Source organism: Heterocephalus glaber, unplaced genomic scaffold (assembly GCF_053883595.1).
Source record: "Heterocephalus glaber isolate CG9 unplaced genomic scaffold, H.glaber_assembly_v1.0 deba00001553, whole genome shotgun sequence".
NCBI classification, from domain to species: Eukaryota; Metazoa; Chordata; class Mammalia; order Rodentia; family Bathyergidae; genus Heterocephalus; species Heterocephalus glaber.
The window spans coordinates 11,482,864-11,505,440 of record NW_028258344.1 but is presented as its reverse complement, the minus strand read 5'-3'; the positions used below and the strand labels follow the sequence as shown (position 1 = coordinate 11,505,440).

At 35.5% G+C, this 22,577-nt stretch overlaps 1 protein-coding gene and 1 non-coding gene across 8 annotated transcripts in view; one reads left to right on the top strand and one right to left on the bottom strand.

Annotated features, from left to right (window-relative positions):
• Mcmdc2 (minichromosome maintenance domain containing 2) overlaps positions 1-22,577 on the bottom strand; it is a 51,223-nt gene that overhangs the window by 16,067 nt on the left and 12,579 nt on the right. For all 7 annotated transcript variants that reach the window (XR_015442717.1, XM_004842094.3, XM_021256062.2 and 4 more), the window contains 4 exons: positions 16,844-16,969; positions 13,234-13,471; positions 8,032-8,237; positions 517-683 (listed from right to left, as the gene is read on the bottom strand). Coding sequence is in view for 6 of the 7 variants with exons in the window: in XM_004842094.3 (XP_004842151.1) it covers positions 517-683; positions 8,032-8,237; positions 13,234-13,471; positions 16,844-16,969 (737 nt within the window). In the remaining variant the exon portion in view is untranslated. The remainder of the gene's footprint in view (positions 1-516; positions 684-8,031; positions 8,238-13,233; positions 13,472-16,843; positions 16,970-22,577) is intronic.
• On the top strand, positions 16,090-16,195 carry LOC147824137 (U6 spliceosomal RNA). The gene has a single exon (XR_015442778.1). It is a non-coding gene; the product is annotated as a U6 spliceosomal RNA (small nuclear RNA).

Below are 22,577 nucleotides of genomic sequence, written 5' to 3'. Positions count from 1 at the left end.
TAATTACAAATTAATCATGATATATAACTTATTTAATTACTTATTAACCATACTGCATGAGTAAAGGTTGAGAGGCATCAACGTTTTATTATTAATTAAAATTTAAAGCAATTTTTCAATGGCCTGGGGACTTGTGGACAGCAACTTTTTTTTAAAAAAAGCTCTTATTGAATATTGTTTTACACATTACTTATTAAAGACTTCCAACTACTAATTCAAATGGAAATTTCTACTTAGTAGACATCTTACTTGCATAACTAAAAACATTAAAAACTTTAGGGATGTACTTCAGTGGTAGAGCACTGTTATGCTCGAGTTCCTGGGTCTGATCCTAGCACCACACACAAACACACACACACACACACACACACACAATTAAATTTAAGTAACTGAGTCATTATTTAGTTGTAGTACCTAATACGGAAACGGGTTAATAACAAAAAAATTAAAGACATTAAAATTTGTGACTAAGTTCCCTGAATACTGTTCTAATGAGAACATAAATATGTACTTTACCATCTGACCAATTAGAGTGTTGGTTTTCTGTGCATTTCTCTTTGAAGACGAATCCATATCAACAAAAGACCAAAAACTGCACTGAACTGGAAAAGTCATTTGTTGATCTATATCATCCCCAAACTTCTTTCCTGGGATGTACACTGTAATGCTTCTGCTCTCCAGAACTAAGTCAAAATATATTATCCATTTATTATTTAAATTCATTTTGGCCTATATGTCTACAAATTAATAACAAATATTATATAAAATTTTACTGTTTAAATTTCAGAGTGAAAACACAATTAAATTTAGTTGTTTTGAGAGATTCTGCTAAATGAGGCCACCTGACATAAAAAGAACAAGATTAAAAAAAACTGAATGTTTATAATGTCCCAGTATATTGTTTTGTTCTTTTTTTTCTTGGTACCGGGGGTCAAACTCGGGTCCTTGCGCTTCTGAGGCAGGTGGTGGAACCACTGAGCTAAATCCCCAGCCCTAATGTCCCATGATTAATGAGAACTAACTACCAGTCCAAAGCACATAGGTAGAATTATGGTTAGGTACCTGGGTGGAATAAGCAGAATGCTAAGAGATTGATCATATAGTACAGGCTTACAAGGGAGGCTGAAATTAACTAATGTCCTTTTACATGGAAAAAAAATGATAGAAAGTGGGTCATCCATTTGAGAATGTGTGGGGAAAAGACAAGAATATGAACTACAATGACCGGGATTAATATATTTCAAAATCAACATGTTAAAAACAAAACCCATCATCTAATCCTCCTCTCCACCATGGCTTTGTTTTCATTATTCACAACTGGTGGCATACCATCCATCTACTTAAACAAAAAACAAAACAAACAAACAAAAACACCAAAATAGAAAAATGCTGTTTTCCTTTTCCTGTCCTTCCTTCACCCTTTATAACCATCCAATCTATGGACTAAACTCTACTTCTAGGATTCTACATTCCAAATAGTTTTCAGGTTAATCTTTTAAAACTCATAACAACTGTCTTTTGTGTCCATGTTTATCTTTCTCTTAGGTCATATAATAAATGTATATTTAACTTTATAGAAACTTCCACAGCAGTTTTCAAAATGGCTGTGCCATTTGATATTCCTACCAAGAATATATGAACATTCAGATATTCCAGATCCTCAACAATAGTTTTTGTTGTCAATCTTTTTAATTTTTACCATCCCAGTAGGCAGGACAAATTACATAGTTGTGGGGCCCACTGTAAAACAAAAATTTGGGCCTCTTATTTTAAAAGCAGCAACAGTGTTGCTGTTAAAGTACTAATATACAAAGCTTTTTTATTTAAAAATATTTTATTAGTCATGAAATGTAACGGGGTGATATGAGAGAAATTGTACCCCTCATAGTGTGATTTCTATGGAAAAGTTTTACAAGTCCTCAAAAAGTTGAATATTGAAGCTAGGCACCATGGTGAATGCCTATAATCCCAGTACTATGGGAGGCTGAGGGAAGAGGATTACAAGTTTGAGCCTAGCCTGGGCAACTCAAAAACTTATGAGACCCTGTCTCAAAATTAAAAATCAAGTGCTGTAGATACAGCTCAGTGCAGAGCCCTGAGTTCAATCTCCAATACCACACAGACACACAAAAGAGAAGTTAAACACTGAAGTACCACAGGATCCAGCAATTCCACTCCTAGGTTATATTCAAAAGAGTTGAAAGTAAGGACTCAAACAAATATATTTACATCAAGGTGTATAACAGCATTATTCATAAAAACCAAAAGGTGGTAACATCCCAAGTATCCATCAACAGAAGAATGGATATTTTTTTGGTTAAATTCTTTTATTGGTACATTTTAGGTATACAACACAATTACATTTCTCATTGGAGACTGTACCTTTACATAATGCATCTTGGTTCTCATTTTTTCCCCATTCCTAGCCCTCCCTTCTCCTCTTCCAACCTTCTCTACTTACAAAGACTTTCTTTCCATTTTTTCCCTTTCTCAGCATTTTTCCTTTCCCTTCTTTCCTTTCCCCTGCCCCTCCCACTACTCCTACCCCTTTGGACCTTTTAACAGAAGAATGGATTTTTAAAAGTGATATTTATGGTATAATATTATTCAACCATAAAAACGAATGAAATCCTATTAATAGGCAAGTTCAGAGACAGAAAGAACACTAGGGGTTACCAGGGACTAGTAGGAGGGGAAACTAGGGGGATAGTGTTTAATGGATATAGAGTTTCTATTTGGGATGATGAAACAGTTATGGTAATGGACAGTAGTGAAAATAAATCAATACTGTGAATGCACTTAGTGCCACTGAATTGTACATTTTAAAATGGTTAAAAGAATAAATCCAAGATTTAGCTATTACAAATTGCACTACTATAAACATTGGTATGCATGTATCACTATAGTATGATGACTTAAGCTCTTTGGGGAAGACAGCTAGGAAGGGGCTAGCTGGATCAAATGGAATTTCTAATTTCAGTTTTTTGAGAAATCTCCTTACTGATTTCCATGGTTGTACTAGTTTGCATTCCCATCAAAAATGCATGAGGGTTCCTTTTTAATCACAGCCATGACAATATTTGTTATTGTTTGATTTCCTAATGATTTCCATTCTTTTCGGAGCAAGATAGAATCTTAGCATTGCTTTAATTTGCATTTCTCTAATGGCCAGAGATGTTGGACATTTTTTTCATATATTTGTTGACTATTTGTATTTCTTCCTCTGCAAAGTATCTGTTCATTTCTCTTGCCCATTTCTTGATTGGGTCTTTAATTTTAGGTAGTTTAACTTTTTTTCAGTTCTTTGTATACTCTAAACCTGAGCCTTCTGTTTGAGGAGTAGCTGGCAAAAAATGTTTCCCATTTTGTAGGTTGTCTTTTCACTCACTTATTGATTCTTTTGCTGTACAGCTTTTTAGTCTGATATAATTCCTTGTTGATTCTTTGCAGCTATTTCTTGTGCAATTGAGATATGTTTAGAAAAATCCTTTCCTATACCTGTGTCTTCAAGTGTTTTACCTATTTTATCTCCCAGAAAGTTTAATGTTTCTGTTTTAATGTTTAGATTTTGATCCATTTTGATTTAAATTTAGTATAGGGCGAGAGATAAGGGTCCAGTTTCATTCTTCTGCAAACAACTAGTTTTTCCAACACCACTTGTTGAATAGGCTATCTTTCCTTCAACATGAGCTTTTGGACCCTTTGGCAAAGATCAAATAGTTAAATATGTCTGAGGAGGTTTCTGTATTCTCAATTCTGGTCCTTTGCTCCACGTGTCTGTTTTTATTCCAGTACCGTGTAATTTTTTATCACTATTGCTTTGTAGTACAGCTTGAAGTGAGGTATTATAATGCATCCTGCCTTGCTCTTGTTGTCCAAAATTGCTTTTGCTATTCTGGGTCTCTGGTGGTTCCATATGAATTTTAGGATTGTTTTATCTAAATTTGTAAAGAATGCTACTTGTATCTGTGTAAAGTATTCTGCTTCTTTTTCTTTCTTTCTTTCTTTCCTTTCTTTCTTTCTTTCCTTCTTTCTTTCTATCCATCTATCTACCTTTTTTTTTTTTTTTTTGGTACCGGGGATCGAACTCGGGCCCTTGCGCTTGCACAGCAGGCAGCGAAACCACTGAGCTAAATCCCCGGCCCTTACCTATCTATTTTTAATTATATGTGGCCCCTTCTTTTTTCTCCTCCCTTATTTTTTTGGGGGGAGGACTAGAAAACTGAGGAGAGTGTGTGGTTTGTATCAAGCTTTTTAGTAGGATGCTGCTTCCTTGTGTATTATTTTCAGCTTTGTAGGTCCAGTGCCAGTATTTACTCCTATTATTTACTTTAAGTGATTTTGAATCTGGCCTTATAATGCTGAAAGAATTGGTTCTATTTATGACAGCATTCACAGATTCAATCTTACAACACTTCTATCTGATAGTTCTTGCAGTTACTCTTCCCCTTTTTGTCTATTATATATACACATTATGACTGTTTATTTGTGGTTGTTCTGCAGTGAGGTAGGGGATGTGGGGTGGAAAAAATGGGGGGTATTTGGATGAGTACTGTTAGGCACTAAGTGGGAGGTTTAAAAGGAACCTAGTGGTAGATTAGAAGAAAAGATTGATGGGGGGTCTGATTTTATTGGCGTACTTTTAGTTGAGTTGAAGGTTTAGTATTGAAAGTTTGCAAAGGATATTTTTTTAGGGCAATGGCAAAATACAGAAGAGGGTTCACTTTGTGATTGAGAAAAGCTATGTGGTTATCAGAACTTGATGATAGGGAGGACAATAAGCTAAGTAAGATATGGAAGAGCCAATGGCTTAGGATGGGGAGGAGGGAGGAATTATAGTAGTGAAGATAAGAGTCAATGTGAGGGGTCTAAGTATGGTGAATTTTGAAACTTGGGAAGAGGAGTTTATGTGTTTGGAAAAATAATAAAGATATATGTCAATAATATTGTCTCAGAAGTTTGAAGTGAAGAAACTAGATAAAGAGCTGAGATGAGGGAGAGAACCTAGATACCTACTAAATCAGAGCCATTGAGAGAACAAATATATAATAGTGACAACCTAATATACACATGAAACCATAAAAGAACATAATATAACCCTACATTGCTAAATAGCTCAAGAAACGTACAAAAATTTAACCCCATAAGATGTCCTATGGGAACACAGATTAGATATTCCAGTGAGACAATGCATATATGATTCCCAAGTAGCTTCTTTGCCAGAGAGTCTGAGTGTTCATGCCCCAATTATTCTTCGGATCCCTCCACCATTATAGTGATGTTAACACAGACTCAGGACTTCTTTCTGCCAGGTTGCAGGCATTCTTGCGGAGTTTAATCCAGTCTGAGTTCTTGGGTTAGGAACTCTTGCTGTCCCTCTCCTTGAATGTGATGGTGGATTGAGCTGGCAAGTTCACTGGTACTAAATTATCCACTGAGTCAGGATTATTCCTATGCAATCAGTTCAACCAAAACAGTAATAGGCTAATCCATTACAGTGGTATCTATCAGGGTTAGTTGAAAAATAACATACCATAAGGCCCTATTTTGGGTCTCCCTTTAAGCAGTGGGAATATGGCTCCAATGTGAGCCTCCAATCCTGTGTAACTCAGGTTGAAACTGGCATCTGACTCCAGGAACCAAGTCTGTGATCACTAGTCCCTGCCTCTCCAGTGGGAATTCCCCCAGTCTGCTCTCCAGCTGCCAGCAGTCTCCCATCACTGTTCTTCCCTCATCTGCTCTGGGAACTTGGCAGTGTGAAGCAGCCAAGGGGCTTTTCTGGGACTGCGGTTCAAACATTCAACCCTTCCCCACAATGGTGTCCCCACCAGCTCCTGCTCCACATGCTTGTGTCCTCAGGCGCTTGTACTGCATTCACTCACCAACTGTTGACTCTGGAGGGCCATTCAGGAAGCAGTGTTCTTCTTGCTGTTTCCAACTTCATAAGATTCTCCTGGTCCTCATGCAGTTCTCCATGAACAGAGACATTATTACTTTAACTTTACCTCCTGGCTGGCAGCTGATGTAGGCAGTGCTGGGGTTTCTCCTCTGCAGTGTGGGCCACCTCTTTTGTATCACTTAATCCTATTTTCTTCTCCTTGGTCAGTTCCCTTGTGGTTCCCATGTACCCCCCCTCACTTTGGTTCCTCTCCAAGCCACTGCCCTCCAGACTCCAGACACTTTGTCCTGGAGAAGCCAAGCTGCTGGCACTCTCTGTTCTGTCATCTTGTCTTTAGCCATTATTCATATTTTTAATGAGGACTTTTAATGTATGTAACTTTTTAGTTTTGAGGAAGCCAAAAATATCAATTATTTTCTTTAATGTTTAGTGCTGAGTCCTGTCCAAAAAAAGATTTCCCACTTTTTGGTCATACAGATATTTTATGTTTTCTTCTAGAAGCTTTATAGTTTTAGTTTTTCACATTTAGCTTTATGATCCATCTCAAATTCATTATTATCCATAACAGTGAGTTTGAGCTGAGGTTAATTTTTTTCCATATACAATGGCACCTTGGTTCATGAGCTTAATTATTTCCACAATTCTGTTTCCAAACTGAATTGGATGAGAACCAAATCAAATTTCCCCATAAGATCAACATTGAACCTAATAATTGAATTTGATTCAGTTCTCATCCAATTTGGTTTGTGACCAGAATCATGGAAAGAATTAAGTTCACGAACTGAGGTACCACTGTACATAGATGTTTCACCATCATCTTTCTTTGGTGGCATGGTAAAAAGTCAGTTAACCAGGGCTTGGTATGTAACTCAGCACCAGAGCACTTGTCTTGTGTGCTCAGGGCCCTGGATTAGATCCCTGGCACTGCCAAAAAATAAAGTAAAATAAAATAAATCAACTGACCACATTAGTATAAGTCTCTTTCTGTTAGGTGAATCAATATACTATGTGCCCTAAGCATTCTTGTACATGTATGCTGATATGCCGAGATGCAAAGCCCTGATTGGTATTTGGCCAATTCACAGCTGTCCATATCCTTGTTAGTTATAAATCTGACTTAACCACCATTACCCTAATACCAAAACCAGACAAAGACACTATAAGAAAATAAAATTACAGACCAGTATTTCTCTTGAATGTAGATGTAAAAATCCTCAACAAAATAATACATCAAATCCAACAATGTATAAAAATATTCATATACCACAACCAAATGGAATTTATCCATTATGTATGCAAGTATGGCTCCCCACTTAAAGTCAATCACTATAAGCTATCACATCTTAAAGGAGAAAAAATCACATGATCAGATTAATAGTTGCAAAAAAAGCACTTGACAAAATCCAACACTCATTCATGATAAAAACTGTCAGCAATTAGGAACAGGAAACTTCCTTAAAAAAGTTTCCAAAATATCTACAAAAAGCACACAGCTAACCTGATACTTAATGGTGAGAACCTTGAAGATTCCCCAGTAAGTTTCAGGAGCAAGGCAAGAATATAACCTCTTATCACCACTTTTCAACACTGAACTGAAAGTTTTAGCTAATTCAATAAGACAAGAAGAAAAAGAAATCTGGCTCAATGTAAAGCCATGTGTTAGCACAACTCAAAGCAAAGGTTAACACTGCATTTACACATTAAATTCTTGTTTTTACTTATGAAACTGAAATGAGAAATGACATTTTTTTAATATATCCTTTTATTGGTACATTTTAGGTATACAATATAATGACATTCATCATTGGAAATGTGCACCTTTACATAATCTCTTGTTTCTTATATTTTCCCCCTTCTTCTGCCCTCCCTTCAACCTTTCCATCCCTCCCTATTAACAGAGACTTTGTTTGCTTTTTTTCATTTTCTCATATTAACTCCTTTCCCTTATTTCCTTTCCCCTACCTGTCCCACTTCCACTTCCCCTTTGCCCCTTTTCTTCTTAGAGAAATGACATTTAATATAATTTCTCAACTCCTAAAGCATGTGCACTATTATCTTAACTGTTAAGTAATTCCATGGCATTGATAAAACTAGGTTAAACAGGTAACAATTAATTTAAAAATATTGTTTACCTGATTGAAGTTGTTCAAGTTTATCTTTTTTGTGTGAACACAAGTCTCCTATAAAGCAGATACCACCTTTAGCTAACAAGGCACTGCCAGCTTGAATGCTAAATGCTCCAGTTCCGTATTTATTTCTGGATAGAGTAGGAAAAATTTCAGTAGAGACTGGATGATGTATACCACGGGAAATAAGGTTTACGCTAAAATTCAAAAGTCTAGGGGAAAAATAAATTAGTCGTTACTGCTATTTATTATTTGACTTTCAGAAGTCATATGTGTTAACAGCTATATAATTAAATTTGATTCAATGTCTACTGAGCAGCCATGATATACATGCTATGTTAAAAACATACACGAAACTTGGTCCTTCACTTGAACAACTCATTGACTAGGAAGAGAGATACAAAAAAACTAACATACAATATGGTAAGTACTAAAGTAATATATTGAAAATACCCATGAGGGAGTACTATTTCTTCCTTGAAAGGAGTCAGAGAAAGCTACTGGGCTATTCTTTTTTTATGGATTTCTTTTTTTCGCATATTCAAAATTTTACATTAGGTTTGCTAATGTCCCATCATGACTATTTCTCCTGCTTCTGTATCATAGCAACTCTTGATATACGGTCCTAGTTTCTAACTTCTTTGCTAATTGCTGCATTCTCTTCACTTCAAATTCTGAGAAAGGAACATAATTAATTCAGCTTAGCTTTAAAATGGTTGCCACAGAAATCAGCTTGCTGATACAATCAACTATGATGGGCAGCTAAAGACATGAAATCCAAAAGAGGCTGAGGTAGTACACCTTAGATGTAGATAATTAAACACTATAAAATACGTCTTCAAACAGGAGTTTGAAGATAGATAAAATGAATCAAAGTAAAAAAGGATCAAGATGTGATCTGTATATGATCAATTCTCCATGACGAACGTTTTTATTGTGTTTTTTTTTTGGTACCGGGGATTGAACTTGGGTCCTTGTGCTTGCGAGGCAGGCAGCGGAACCACTGAGCTAAATTCCCGGCCCAAACGTTTTTCTTGTGCATCACAAACAAACACTAATAAAAAATATATATGAGGGAGTGAAATTTAGAAAGAAACTTTTCAAGCCTATAAATTAGTGGTTCTCAGCCATAGACCACATTAAATTCACCTGAGCAGACTTAACAAATTTTAATGCCAAACTCTATGCCAAACTACTTAAGTTAGAAACTGGAGTTGGTATACAGTTATAGACATTTTAAATTTTTAATTAAAAATACATAGGTAGGTTCTCACTATGTGGGCTAGGTTGGTCTTGAATTCCTGAACTCAAGTGATTCCTTCTTGCCTCCGTTTCCTGAGTAGTTGGACCTACTGGCATGTGCCCCATGCCCAGCTATTTTTTAAAACTCTCTCAGGTAATTTTAATATGCAACTAGGCTGACACAGCCTATAATATGGAACGAAGGAACTCAAACTTGGCTACCCGATGGAATCAGCTGAGGAATTTTTAAAACTACTGATGCAAAGTCTCACAGAATATAAGGTGAAAAATACAAAAAAGTCAATTTTATTTCTATATACAGATATTCCTTGTTTAACAACCAACCTATTTACCAGCTGCTCGGACTTAACAACCAGTTTTTTTTTTTTTTTGGTACAATTCTGTACATCTTGTTTTTAAAGCCTCAATGTTGTTTTTTTGTACACCTTGTTTATATAGTACTGTAATTTTTGCTGATTGTACTTTGTACTATACAGTATAGTACTGTAGTTTTATGTTCTGTTATATATTATAGTACTGCATGTAAGAGTTATGCAAATAAAAGCAAAGTCATCAAGTTGGAGTTTCCTTTGACTATTTCTTTGTTCTGAATATTGTAATGTACATACAACAGTATGCACAATTCCTCATTTAGTGACCAATCCATTTAGTGACCTCGTCTCGGGAACGGAACTTGGTTGTTAAGAAAGGAATGTTTGTATTCATCGCAAACAACTGAAAATGAAATTAAGAAAGTTACCATTTTTAATAGCATCAAAAATCAAGTGTTTAGGAGTCAATTTAGCAAAATATGTGTGGGATCTATACAAAATATTACCGAGAGAAATTAAAGACCTAAAAAGAAAACTATACCATATTTATGGGATAGAATACTTAATATTGTTAAGATGTCAATTATCCCCGCAAAATTGATTTACAAGTAAAATGAAGTAGGAATCAAATCTGAAAGCAGCCAATTATCCCCCACCCTCTTCTTCTTCACTTAGGGATTTTGGCATTATTAACAAAAATGCAAAGGATCTAAAACAGTTTTTTAAAATCTTGAAGAATGAAGTTGCATCATCTGATTTCAAAACTGATTATAGAACTACAATAATCAATACAGTGTAGTTTGTACTTAAATATAGACAAACAGATCAATGTAACATAAAATAGAAATGAAATAGATTTACACACAGCTCAATTTTATATCATTTTTACCCAGTTCAGTTAAATTTTTAACAGTGGTCCCAAAACAATTAAATGGGGAAAAGAAAGTCTTACAAACAAATGGCAGGGAGAAACTTGATAAATGAATAGGACAAACATTAATTTCTACTTTCAACCATATACAAATGTTAACTTGAGACAGATAAAAGATGAATACAAAAACAAAACCTACAAAATTCTTCTGAATGAAAAAAAAACAAAACACCTCTGTGACCCTGAGGCAGGCAAAGATTTCTTAGAACCTAGAAAACATGAAATATAAAAGAAAATAATAATCTGAACTTCCATTAAAATGAAAAAGTCTGCTCATCAAAGACAACTTCAAGAAAATTCTTTAAAAGATAAGCTTTAGAACGAGAGAAAAATTTCATACTAAATATATGTGACAAAGACATGCATCTAGAACAACCCAACTAACTAGCCATGGTGGCACACACCAGTAATCCCAGCACACTGTGAAGCTGAGGCAAGAAGATTGCCAGTTCAAGCCAGCCTGGAAAACTTAGTGACTTAACAAGACCCTGACTCAAAATTTAAAATGGGCTGAGGATGTAACTTAATGAGAAGGCCCTCGGTTCAGTTCCCAGTACAAAACAAAAACAAAAACAAAAAAATTTACAGCAGGACTGGGAATGTAGCTCAGATGGCATGTGTGAATCCCTAGATTTGATCCACAGCACTGCAAAAATACACACAAAACAATGTTTTCGGCAGCTTTATTTATAATAGTCATTACTAGGAGAATGGATTACTTGTGGTATATTCCTATATTGGAATATTACTCATCAATAAAAGCAATGGATTACTGATGCATACAACTGGATCAATCTCAAAAATGTTATGTTGAACGAGAGAGACTATATCCAAGGGTATGCATTGTATGGTCACATTTATACAAAGTTCAAGAACAAGCAAATTAATCTATGATAATAGAAGTCACCTGTGGAGATAGCAACTAAGTGGACAAAAGCAAGAGAAATTTCTAGAGCAATGAAAATATCCTCATATTATGGTTGTGGCTATAGGAGTGTGTGCATTTTTCAAAACATTGTTTCCATAGATATGATTATTTTAGTATATATAAAATTTACCTAAAAACAAAAAACTAAATTTCTCATACAGCCCCAAATACCACAAGAAAAATCAAAAGGTTAATGACACAGGAAAAGAGACAAATATCTTAACTTGAAATAAGTATTACAAATCCATAAAAAATATACTAACAACTTAATAGAAAAATGAACAATGATCAAAAACAAAAAGTTCATAGAAAAACAATACAAGTGTTTAATATCTTAAATTAGACTAAAGATTATTTTCAATTAAAGACAAAATACTATTACCTTAAAAAGGCAAAATTTTAATTTTTTTCTTTTTGTACTGGGGATCAAACTTGGGTCCTTGTGCTTGCGAGACAGGTGGTGGAACCACTGAGTTAAATCCCCGGCCCCAAAATTTTAATTTTAAATTAAAAATTATTTTTTGTTTTTGCATTCAGGGTCTCACTATGTAGTTAAGTTTCCTTAAACTCACTATGTAACCCAGACCGGCTTCAAACTCATGGGGATCCCTGTCTCAGCCTTCCAAGGTCTGGGCTTACAAGTGAGTGCCATCACGGCCATCTCAGATGGCAAAATTTTAAAGTTTGATAACACTCAATGTTAGTGAGGCTATAAAGAAACAAATACTCTCAAGATCTCTTAGTGGAGGGCTGGGGATTTAGCTCAGTGGTACTGCTGCCTACTTGCAAGTGCAAGGTCCCAAGTTCGATTCCCAGAACCAACAACAACAACAAAAAAGGATCTCTGAGTGAAACAGAACAATGGTGTAATCTGTAGCATTCAGTACTTTTTTTAACATTGCTAGTGATGATTTAATTTTAACAAAACATTATATATTCAATTATGTTAATTCTAATTTGAAGTGTTTTTTATTTTTGGGGGGGTTCTGTGTGTGTGTGTGTGTAGACTGAACCCAGGAGCTACTGAGCTACATCCCCATCCCTTTTTTATTTTTCATTTTTTGAGTCAGAGTCTCCCTAAGTTGCCCTGGCTGATCTCAAATTTGCTATCCTCCTGCTTCAGCTGGAATTACCAGTGTGCACCACCATGCTCAGCTTAATTTCAAGTTTCAAAAATTTTAAATTCTTTCCATAAATTTATGTTTGCTTTAGCCTTACATACAAAATATTAACAGAGAGAGCTTATTCCTGAATTTATGAACATTTAGGCAACTTTAAAAAGTGTACTTGCTAAAAGGAATCCCTAAATGCTAAGTAGATACTCCTCTAAAAAAAAAAACCTCAGTTATTTTTGCACTTTTTATAGCCTTGTTTGGGTGCAGTGAATGATTATCATTGAATGATATGTATAAGGAAAAGAAAAAAATGGCTTGTTGGCTCTTGGGGGAAGATTATTAAATATGAAAACATGGTACAAAAGCAGAACACTTGTCTAAGGAACTGGATTGGGGGAAGCCTAAAAAGGTGCATTTACTGTATTTGTAAATGGGGGAATAGGTTGAAACTTTGAGTGGTTAGATTCTCAAAATATTGAAAGCAAATATTCCATTTCTCAATTCATAGTTAAAACTTTTGAACTTCACTGATGAAAATTGATTCAAATACAGTTCTCAGATTAAATTCTAAAACTTCATATTGTAATAATACTAATGGGACATACTTATGCAATTCTGTGACCAATTTATACTTCAAAAAAATCATGGCATATATTTTACCTTTCTACAAGTAGAGTATCACTTGTTATAATTAAAATATCCAGGGAATTTTCTAGTTCCTTCTTAGAATCACTTGTCTGTACTAGACTCATCAACAAACAGAGCTTGAGCAAATTGTAAGTCCCTGGAGGAACAATTTGTGATGCAAAGATATTGGCAAGTATTGCTGTAAATTTCCAGCATGAACCAGAAGTTAAGGAGAGGAGACAATTGAAGTTTTCACTAATTCCTGAAGAAACTGAAAGTAAATATCAAAAATAGTATTATAAGTATTTGATTCTACTTATCTAAGATATTATCAAATTATAGTTCAAAAGCTAGACTATTCAAATTTTATGAAATTAAATTATGATTGGAGGGCATGCTTCGCTGTCATTTCTATCTCAAGGCATGTTAATAATAAGAAATAGTCACTTAATATGCCCATATAGATTGGCTATGGGTTGAAGGCAAATCTCCTTTTAAGACCAGTATAAGCAAGCCAGACTGCTTATTGTATTTGCTCCTGTATTTCTATGTTTGAAATAATATTACCTTAAGTAAGAACTAATGAGAAGAAAAAAAAAAGAACTAATGAGAAGAATGGGAAGTATTGCAATGCTGTAGTTTAAAAGGAATCATTTGTACTCTACTCTAAAATCACAGTACTGAACTACACTGTAACATTCTAGATCTTCTCTATTCACTCACTTTCTCCAATTCCTGAAAAGGATAAGTGTTCTGGTTTAAATATGAAGTATTCCCCCAAAACTTTTATATTAAGAGCTTATCCTCAATGCAGCAATGTTTCAAGTGGAGCCTAGAGAGGTGACTCGATTACGAGGGTGCTAACCTCATCAGTGGGTTAATCCACTGAAAAGTTCATAGCTAAATGGGATATTAGGAGGTGCAGGGCCCAGTTGGAGTTAGTAGATCACCACAAGCATGATTTTGAAGGGTATATCTTGCTCCAGGCCCCTTCTTCTCTGGTTCTTTCCCTTTTTCTCTGCTTCCTGGCTCCCACAAAGTGAGGAGCTTTCCTTTGCCACAACTTTTTGCATGATTTTTCTTATTACAGACCTAAAAGCAATGAAACTAGTCAACCATGGACTGAAACCTCTGAAACTGTGAGCCAAAACATTGTTTTTCCTAGGTATTTGGTCACAGAGATGAAAAGCTGACTAATACCATAAGTGATTTATCCAATAGTCAGTTTTGGGAAAAATAGCTGTGCATAAATAACTCAATTCTTTCCTTCTTCCACTTGGCCTGCAATTATAGATTACATCATAGCTTCCTCTATTCACCCATGCTCACAGACTGAAGGAGGTCTGCCTTAGTCTAGCTCCTGCTACATTTGAATGGTTAAATCTGCTTTAATATGGAGGTCAACATAAGAAAGCAGATTTTTGCACCTACATCTAAGTTGTGTTATGCTACTAGATCAATAAATCATGAAACTTTTAACTCTGGAAAATATAAAAAGATCACTAAACTATCTGTGGTCCATCAATGGTTGCTTTATTCAATATTTTTGTTCACTTAAAAAAAGGCCAGGCTCAGTGGCACATGCCTATAGTGCCAGCACTTGGGAGGCTGAGGTACGAGAATCACAAGTTTGAGGCCAGCTTGTGCAACTTAGTGAGACTCTGTCTCAAAATAAAAGTGAAAAGGGGCTAGCAGAGTAGCTCAGTGGTAAAGCACCCTTAGGTTCTACCCCTAGTACTGGAATAAAAATAAACAAATAAACAAGTGGTTTGTCTCCAAAATAAGCAGAGATATCTAGAATCCACTTGCATTTTAATTACACAAAATTCTACTGTAATCAAGAATTAACCAGCCTTTCCCTCATTTAGATATTTGTGAACTAAGTTAAAAGAGTAGGTCTACTTTTGTTTATGTAATGCTAACTTACGTTGGAGTTGTTAAAGAGAACTTTTAGTAATAAAGGTGATATTCTGTCTCCCCCATCTACCTTTATCTGTTGTCTGATTTTTTATTTCAGAACTCAGATGAGTACATTGTTGGTGGGAATGTAAATTAGTACAACCACTATGGAAATTAGTATGGAGATTCTTCAATAAACTAAAACTAAAAATTTCACTTGATTCAGCTGCTCTCCATCTAGGTATCTTCCCAAAAGAGTTAGACAATATCATATTACAGTGATACACAGAAACCCATGTACTGTTTATAGTACTGTTTACAGTGGTACTGTTTTTAGCAGTACAACTCATAACAGCTAAATCTTGGAAGCAGCCTATATGTCCACCAAAAGATGAACTGATAAAGAAAATGTGGTATTTACACACAATGCAGTACCACTCTGCCATAAAGAAGAATAAATGAGTCATTTATAGGAAAATGGATGCACCTTGAGACCATAATGTTAAGTAAAATTAATCAGTCACATAAGCTTAAATATCACATGGTTGGCCAGGGATTTAGCTCAGTGGTTCCGTTGCCTGCCTCACAAACGCAAGGTCCTGAGTTTGATCCCCAGTACCAAAAAAATAAAAAAATAAAAATCACATGGTTTCTCTTATATGAGAAATATAAATTAAGAAAAACAGAAATTAAGAGCAAAATAAAAGATAGATAATAGGAAATAGGGACATAGATCTTTCTCAAATGGGAAGAGGATCAAGAGATGGAGGGGGGAGGGCAGGTGAATGAGATTAAAAAAAGAATTAAGAAGTGTCACGTACATGTACTAACTCCCTACAAGAGCTGTAATCATTATGTACTGCAAACATGTACTAATAAAAAATAAAAACTTTTTAAAAAAGAACTTAGAGAAGAAAAGGTGATATTTTATTAAACTCTCAAACCACAACAGTCACTTTGAACTGCCTTAGCTAGCAAATAAAAGGTACTGTGCTTGTTTCAGCGCACATACAGTGAAAATGGAACAATATAGAAAAGGTTAGCATATTTCCTGTGTAAGGAGGACATGCAAATTTGTGAAGTGTTCCACATTTTTAGAAAAAGAAGAAAAGGTGCTATAGAAAAACTCTGAGTAATCTCTAACTCTTGGCATCCTGAAAAATTCTTCTAATTAGGGTCGGGGATTTAGCTCACTGGTTTCACTGCCTGCTGCACAAGCGCAAGGGCCTGAGATCGATCCCCGGTACCAAAACCCCCCCCCCCAAAACAAACAAACAAAATTCTTCTAATTGTTAATTATAAAAATCAAAATAATATTTACATTTATTATTATTATTATCATTTATTCTTTTAGATGGTCAGGGTTCTCATCATGTTGGCTAGGCTGGCCTCAAACTCCTGGGCTTAAGTGATCCTTGTGTCTCAGCTCCCATGTAACTGGGACCACAAGCACATTCCTGGCTTCAAAATGATATTTAACTCAAAGAAAGGAGTCTTGCCAGGCAGCAAAGCTGTACAACATTATCTATGTTTTATTTTCTCCGTGACATTTATTGTCAGAAATGATAGCATTGATTATTTATATCACCTACTACATGATTGACCACCTACTACGTAAGAGTAGAAACTTGACTGTCCTATATCTGGAGTGCTCAGAAGAGTGTCCAGCACAAATACAAACAATATTTATTTGCTAAATGAATTGATTGAAATTTAAATGTTTGTCAATATATGATTTCCTTACCTTTTGGATTGCAAAGAATGATGCTGTTTGCTTCTATACAGATAGCAGTTTGTGAGCTTTTGACGCAGGCTGGAATTCCAATAATTTTATACTCATTTCCTATATTCATTTTATTCACTAATTCATCTAAAATCATTAAACATAGAAGAAAATAGTATATAATCATATGTTTCACACATCCAGTACCAGTAAAAATGTAGTGGTTGAATAAATAATAAAATATTTAGTTTTGTTTAGTATAATATCCATATGCAGTGCCACCAATAATGTAAATTGAGGCAGTTTACTGATATATTTTGATACTTATGTGCAAGAGGAATTACTTTCAAGAAGCATATGATAGTACTCTCCTATAATACAGTCAAGAGGAAAAAATTATTCTATATAAATGAAACATCCTTCTACTAAATGGCAAGTAATGTTAATAAAAATGACCTTATATGCAATAATATTATTTGGAAATAATTTTAAAAAGTACCATTCACTGATTACAATTATTTGTAAGGTATTTATATATATTATATAACTATAAACTGTAAAGTAGATATTATTTCCACTTTATACATGAAGAAACTGAAAAGGTAAGTGAATTACACATGGTTAAATACTAGTTAATGGCATTACTGACACACAGTCTAACTCAGCTTGCTTCCAAAGTCTATCCTTCTACATAGGGTTAAGTTCTTCTTTCACACATACAGATTGGATAAAGCTTTTGTATAAGTTCAAAGTTTAATTTGAAAAATACACTAAAAATTTTGATCATCTGTTCCACAGTTAGAAGTTGGTTGCAAGGCTATGAAAGAAAAGTTTACAAGAGGCAAGGATGAAGTTCTCTTTGTGCAGAAGATCACTGATCTCTCCCTCCATACCCTCTTAGCACCAGAGAGCACACCTGAAAGGGAAGAATCAAGCTCAACAAGTTAAAAAAGTAAACATAAACAAACGGGAAATACTGTAAGGCCAGCTACTTGGGAGACTGAAGCATGAGGATCATAAATTCAAGGATAATCTGGGCAACTTAGTGAAACCCTGTCACACAATTAAAAAATGAAAAGGGCTGAGTATAACTCAGTTATAACTCAGTATAACTCCCTGGGTTCAATCCCTAATACCACAACTCACAACAAAATCAATAATAACAAAACCCACAAACATTATAAACCCCAAACCAACTGACAAAACAAAAACCCTAAAAACAACTAAAAAATGCAGAATGAATTATAAGATGAAAATAAAAAGAGACTATCATCTTTCTAATTAAATAGTTTGTTTGTTTGTTTGTTTGTTTAGACAAGGTCTTGTTATGTAGCTCAGGCTGGCCTTGAACTCACTGTGTAAGTACAGGCTGGCCTCAAACTTGGGGCAATCCTCCTGCCTTAGCCTCCTCAGTGCTGTGATTACAGGCATATGACTCCATGGTCAGCTAGTAAATAGTTTTTTTAACTATTCCATGAAATTTTAGAGTTTGGTGGATGTGTTCTGAGGTCACAGAAAGGTCAAGAGGAAGGAAAGGAGCCTGGGAAGTCTGTGTATCTCTTCTAAAGTGAACTCAAAAAGGCCTTCATTTACCCATTTAATTTAAGAACATTATTTGGGTTATTGATAAGTTTCTTTAGAGAAAAAGTTTTCTACAAAAATGCAAGTCAGATAGTCCTTTAAATTTTTATATTACAATACACATTTTATATGTATGTATTTATATGTAGTATATAATTACGTAGTTAAAACCCACAGATTTTAAGGCTGATTGCCTCAGTGTGAATCTTGGCTATATAACTTACTCGCTATGTTACTTTGGCCCAGTTAACCCATCATTGCCTCAGTTTCCTCTTCTTCTTTGTTTTTTTTTTGGTACTGGGGATTGAACTCGGGTCCTTGCACTTGTGAGGCAGGCAGCGGAACTACTAAGCTAAAACCCCGGCCCCCTTGCTTCAGTTTCTACATCATAAAATGGAGATAACACTGTAAGAATGCTTAACACATAATAACTGCCATATAAAAGTTACTATCATCAAAAAAAAAAAAAAAAAGAAAAGAAAAGTTACTATCATCTAAGCTTATATTCCTGCTCTATCCTTGTCAAATCATGGGGAAAAAGAGTTCTTGTTTGAGCATAACTTTCCTAACTCCCATGTTTCCTGTACATGGTTTATATCCAAAAATTCTCTTTCTGAACAGATTTAATTTCTCCAGTATCAGTCAAAGAAAAATTTTGAGCCCATTCTCATTTTCACAGTCCTGGCTTCTCAGTGAAGACTTACTTCTTCCTGGAGTGATTGATACTCAGAGTAAGTTCCTCCTTCATGGCACACTATCTAGTCACAGGTACTTAGCCATGCAGTTCTCAACAGATAATCAAATGTGAATGCTCAAACATTTAAAAAATACTTCAGTTTTTACTACATGAAGTAAAAAAACCAAAGTTTTTACTTTTGTAAAGTTTGTATACTAAAACAATAATCCCAATATTAACAATGACAAATACACACAGAAAAATGGGAGATCATTGCCTTAAGATGACTGTGATCCTGAGGCTTAGCATAAGGCTTAGGATACAGTAGGTGAGTGCTAATTCTTTTAAAAAATGAATATTGTATGCCTGAGTGAATAACTGACATATTAGCTAAATACAACTTTAAAAAAAACAACTCAAAAATAGAGGCCCACCCTAATATCATGGTAAGTGCACACAGATCCCAGTGAAAAGCTGGTGTGGACCAAAGCAGCAAGGCTGCAGGCAGGTCCAGCCAGGGCCTTGCCCTGACCCCAGCCACTTGCGCCTACAAGCCCCAGCCAAAGACCCAGCTGGAAAAAAGATGCACTGGTGCTCAAGCAACAGCCAGAGGCCCGCCCCAATACCATTGGTAAGTGTGCACAGACCCTAGTCAGGAGCCTGCCCAGACACCAGCAACTGAGGTGCTCAGCCCCCAGGCAAAGGCCCTCCCAGACAACAGCTATGTAGCAGGGCAGGCCCTAGCCAGAGGGCCACCTAGATACCAAGTGCACACAGGCCCCAGTCAGAACCCTGTCCAGACAACAGGACAACAAAGGGATCCAGAAAGGCACCACTCTGAACCCAGGAATTGGTACAGTGGTGAGCAGCAGAGAAAAGGCTGCTCTGTGGCTTGCTGAGAATCGAAGACCACTGGATGAGCAAAAAGTTGCCTCAACAAAGGCACAACTGGCTGCATCTGCTGAAATGAGAAGACACATAAACAAGCCTCAAAACCAAACTTCCAGATCACCTAAGGGAACTCCAAAGGGAAACGAGATGGAAAAATCTGATGCTTAACCACCTGAACTCCCTGAACTGGCAATGAAAGAGGATCTGGAAAAAATGAAATTAGAAATAATTTCTCAGATAACAACAGAGATTGTGCCCATAATACAAGACATGATTAAAAAATATAGAGCAGACACAGATTTAAAAAAATAGAGGAGCTGAGGAACGTGATGGAATCGCAACACAAGAAACAAGTGGAATCCATAAAACAGATGCAAACAGATTTCCAGGAGATTAAAAACTCCATTGAAAGTTTACACAGCAGAATGAGCCAGTATGAGGGAAGAATTTCAGATACAGAAGACAGGACTGCAATTAGTGACCAGAAAAATTTCTTAAAAATAGTAAGGGACCATGACAAATCAATCCAATAGCTGCTAAGATGATGCAAAAAAGAATAACATAAGACTGATCGGAGTCAATGAAGAAACAACAGAGAGTGCAGATGACATTAAAAAATCTGTTCACAGAAATAATGGCAGAAAACTTCTCAAGCAGGGGAAAAGAACTTGACATACAGACAAGTGAGGCATATAGGACTCCAATTAGCCATGATAAAAAAAAATCTACATCTAAGCATATAATAGTAAAGATTCCAGAAACCCAACAGAAGAACAAAATTCTACAAGCAGTTATAACGAAGAAACAAATCACATACAAAGCAAAGCTCATCAGAATTACACCAGACTTCTCAACACAAACCCTCAAGGCAAGAACATCTTGGAGTGATGTTATTTCAAGCCCTAAAGGAAAACAGCCTCCAACCCAGACTGATGTACCCCACAAAACTATCTTTCAAAATTGATGGAGAAATAAGACACTTTCATGACAAAGAGCACCTTACGAACTTCATGAATACCAAACTGGCACTCCAAAAAATTTTAAACAATATCCTAGGAAAAGACAATGAGGATCACAACCCCAGGAAGCTCACCAGAATGAATCCATTAGGCATGAGAAGAAATTAAATGCAAAGGGGGAGAATCCAACAAAAAGAAAAAGTAATGACAAGGATAACTCAATACATATCAGTTATAACCATCAACGTTAATGATCTCAATTCACCAATCAAAAGATATAGACTGGCAGAATGGGTCAAGAAGCAAGGTCCAACAACATGCTACATACAGGGAACACACTTAATTCAAGAGGAAACTCATAGACTGAAAGTTAAAGGGTGGAAAACAATACTCCATGCGACAGGAACCTGAAAAAGAGCAGGAGTAGCTATCCTCTTTGCAGATCAAATGTATTTCAAACCAACACTGGTTAAGAGAGCCAAAGAAGGACACTACATCTTTGTAAAGGGAACAATCCAAGAGTAAGAGATGACAATCATAAATATATATGCACCAAATACTAGTGCACCTAATTATATAAAACAAATACTAACGGGCATGAAAAATGAAATAAGCACTAATACAATAGTAGTGGGGGACCTGAATACCCCACTGTCACAAATAGATAGATCAACTAGACAGAAAATAAACAACAAAATACTAGAACTCAATCAAACTCTTGAACAAATGAACTTAGCAGATGTTTACAGTGTTCCACCTCACAAAATCAGAGTACACATTCTTTTTGACTGCACATGGGCTGTTCTCCAAAATAGATCACATATTTGCTCACAGAACATGTTTAAGTAAGTGCCAAGGAACTGAAGTTATCCCCTGTATACTATCAGACCATAGTGTGATGAAATTGGAGATCAATAGCAAAAGGAATCATAAGAATTTCATAAACACATGGAAATTGAACAACACACTTTTGAATAACCAATGGGTCACAGAGAAAATTAAGGAAGTAATCAGAAAGTTTCTACAATTAAATGATGATGTCAATATAACATATCAGATTTCTATGGGACACAATGAAAGCAGTCCTATGAGGGAAATTGATAGCAGTGAATATTCATATTAGGAAAACAGAGTGAGCTCAAATAAACAACCTGATGCTGAACCTCAAGCTTGCAAAAAAAGAAGAGCAGGACACACCCAAAGCTCATACAAGGGAGGAAATTATAAACATCAGAGCAGAAATCAATGTAATGGAGACTAAGAGAACGATACAAAAAGTCAATGAATTGAACAGTTGGTTTTTCTAAAGAATAAATAAAATCAATAAACCCTTAGCAAGTCTCATCAAAAAAGGAAAGAAAAGGCTCAAATCCATGCAATTAGGAACAAAAGAGGAGAGTTGGTTCTTTGAAAGAATAAACAAATTGACAAACCTTTAGCCAACCTTATCAGAAAAAGGAAAGAAAAGACTCAAATCCATGCAATTAGGAAGGAAAAGGGTGAAATTAAAATGAACCCAGCAGAAATCCAGAGGATCATCAGTACCTACCTTTGAGAACCTATACGTCAATAAGATGGAAAACACAGAAGAAATAGACAGATTCCTAGATATGTATGAATTACTCAAGTTGAATAAAGAAGACCTAAA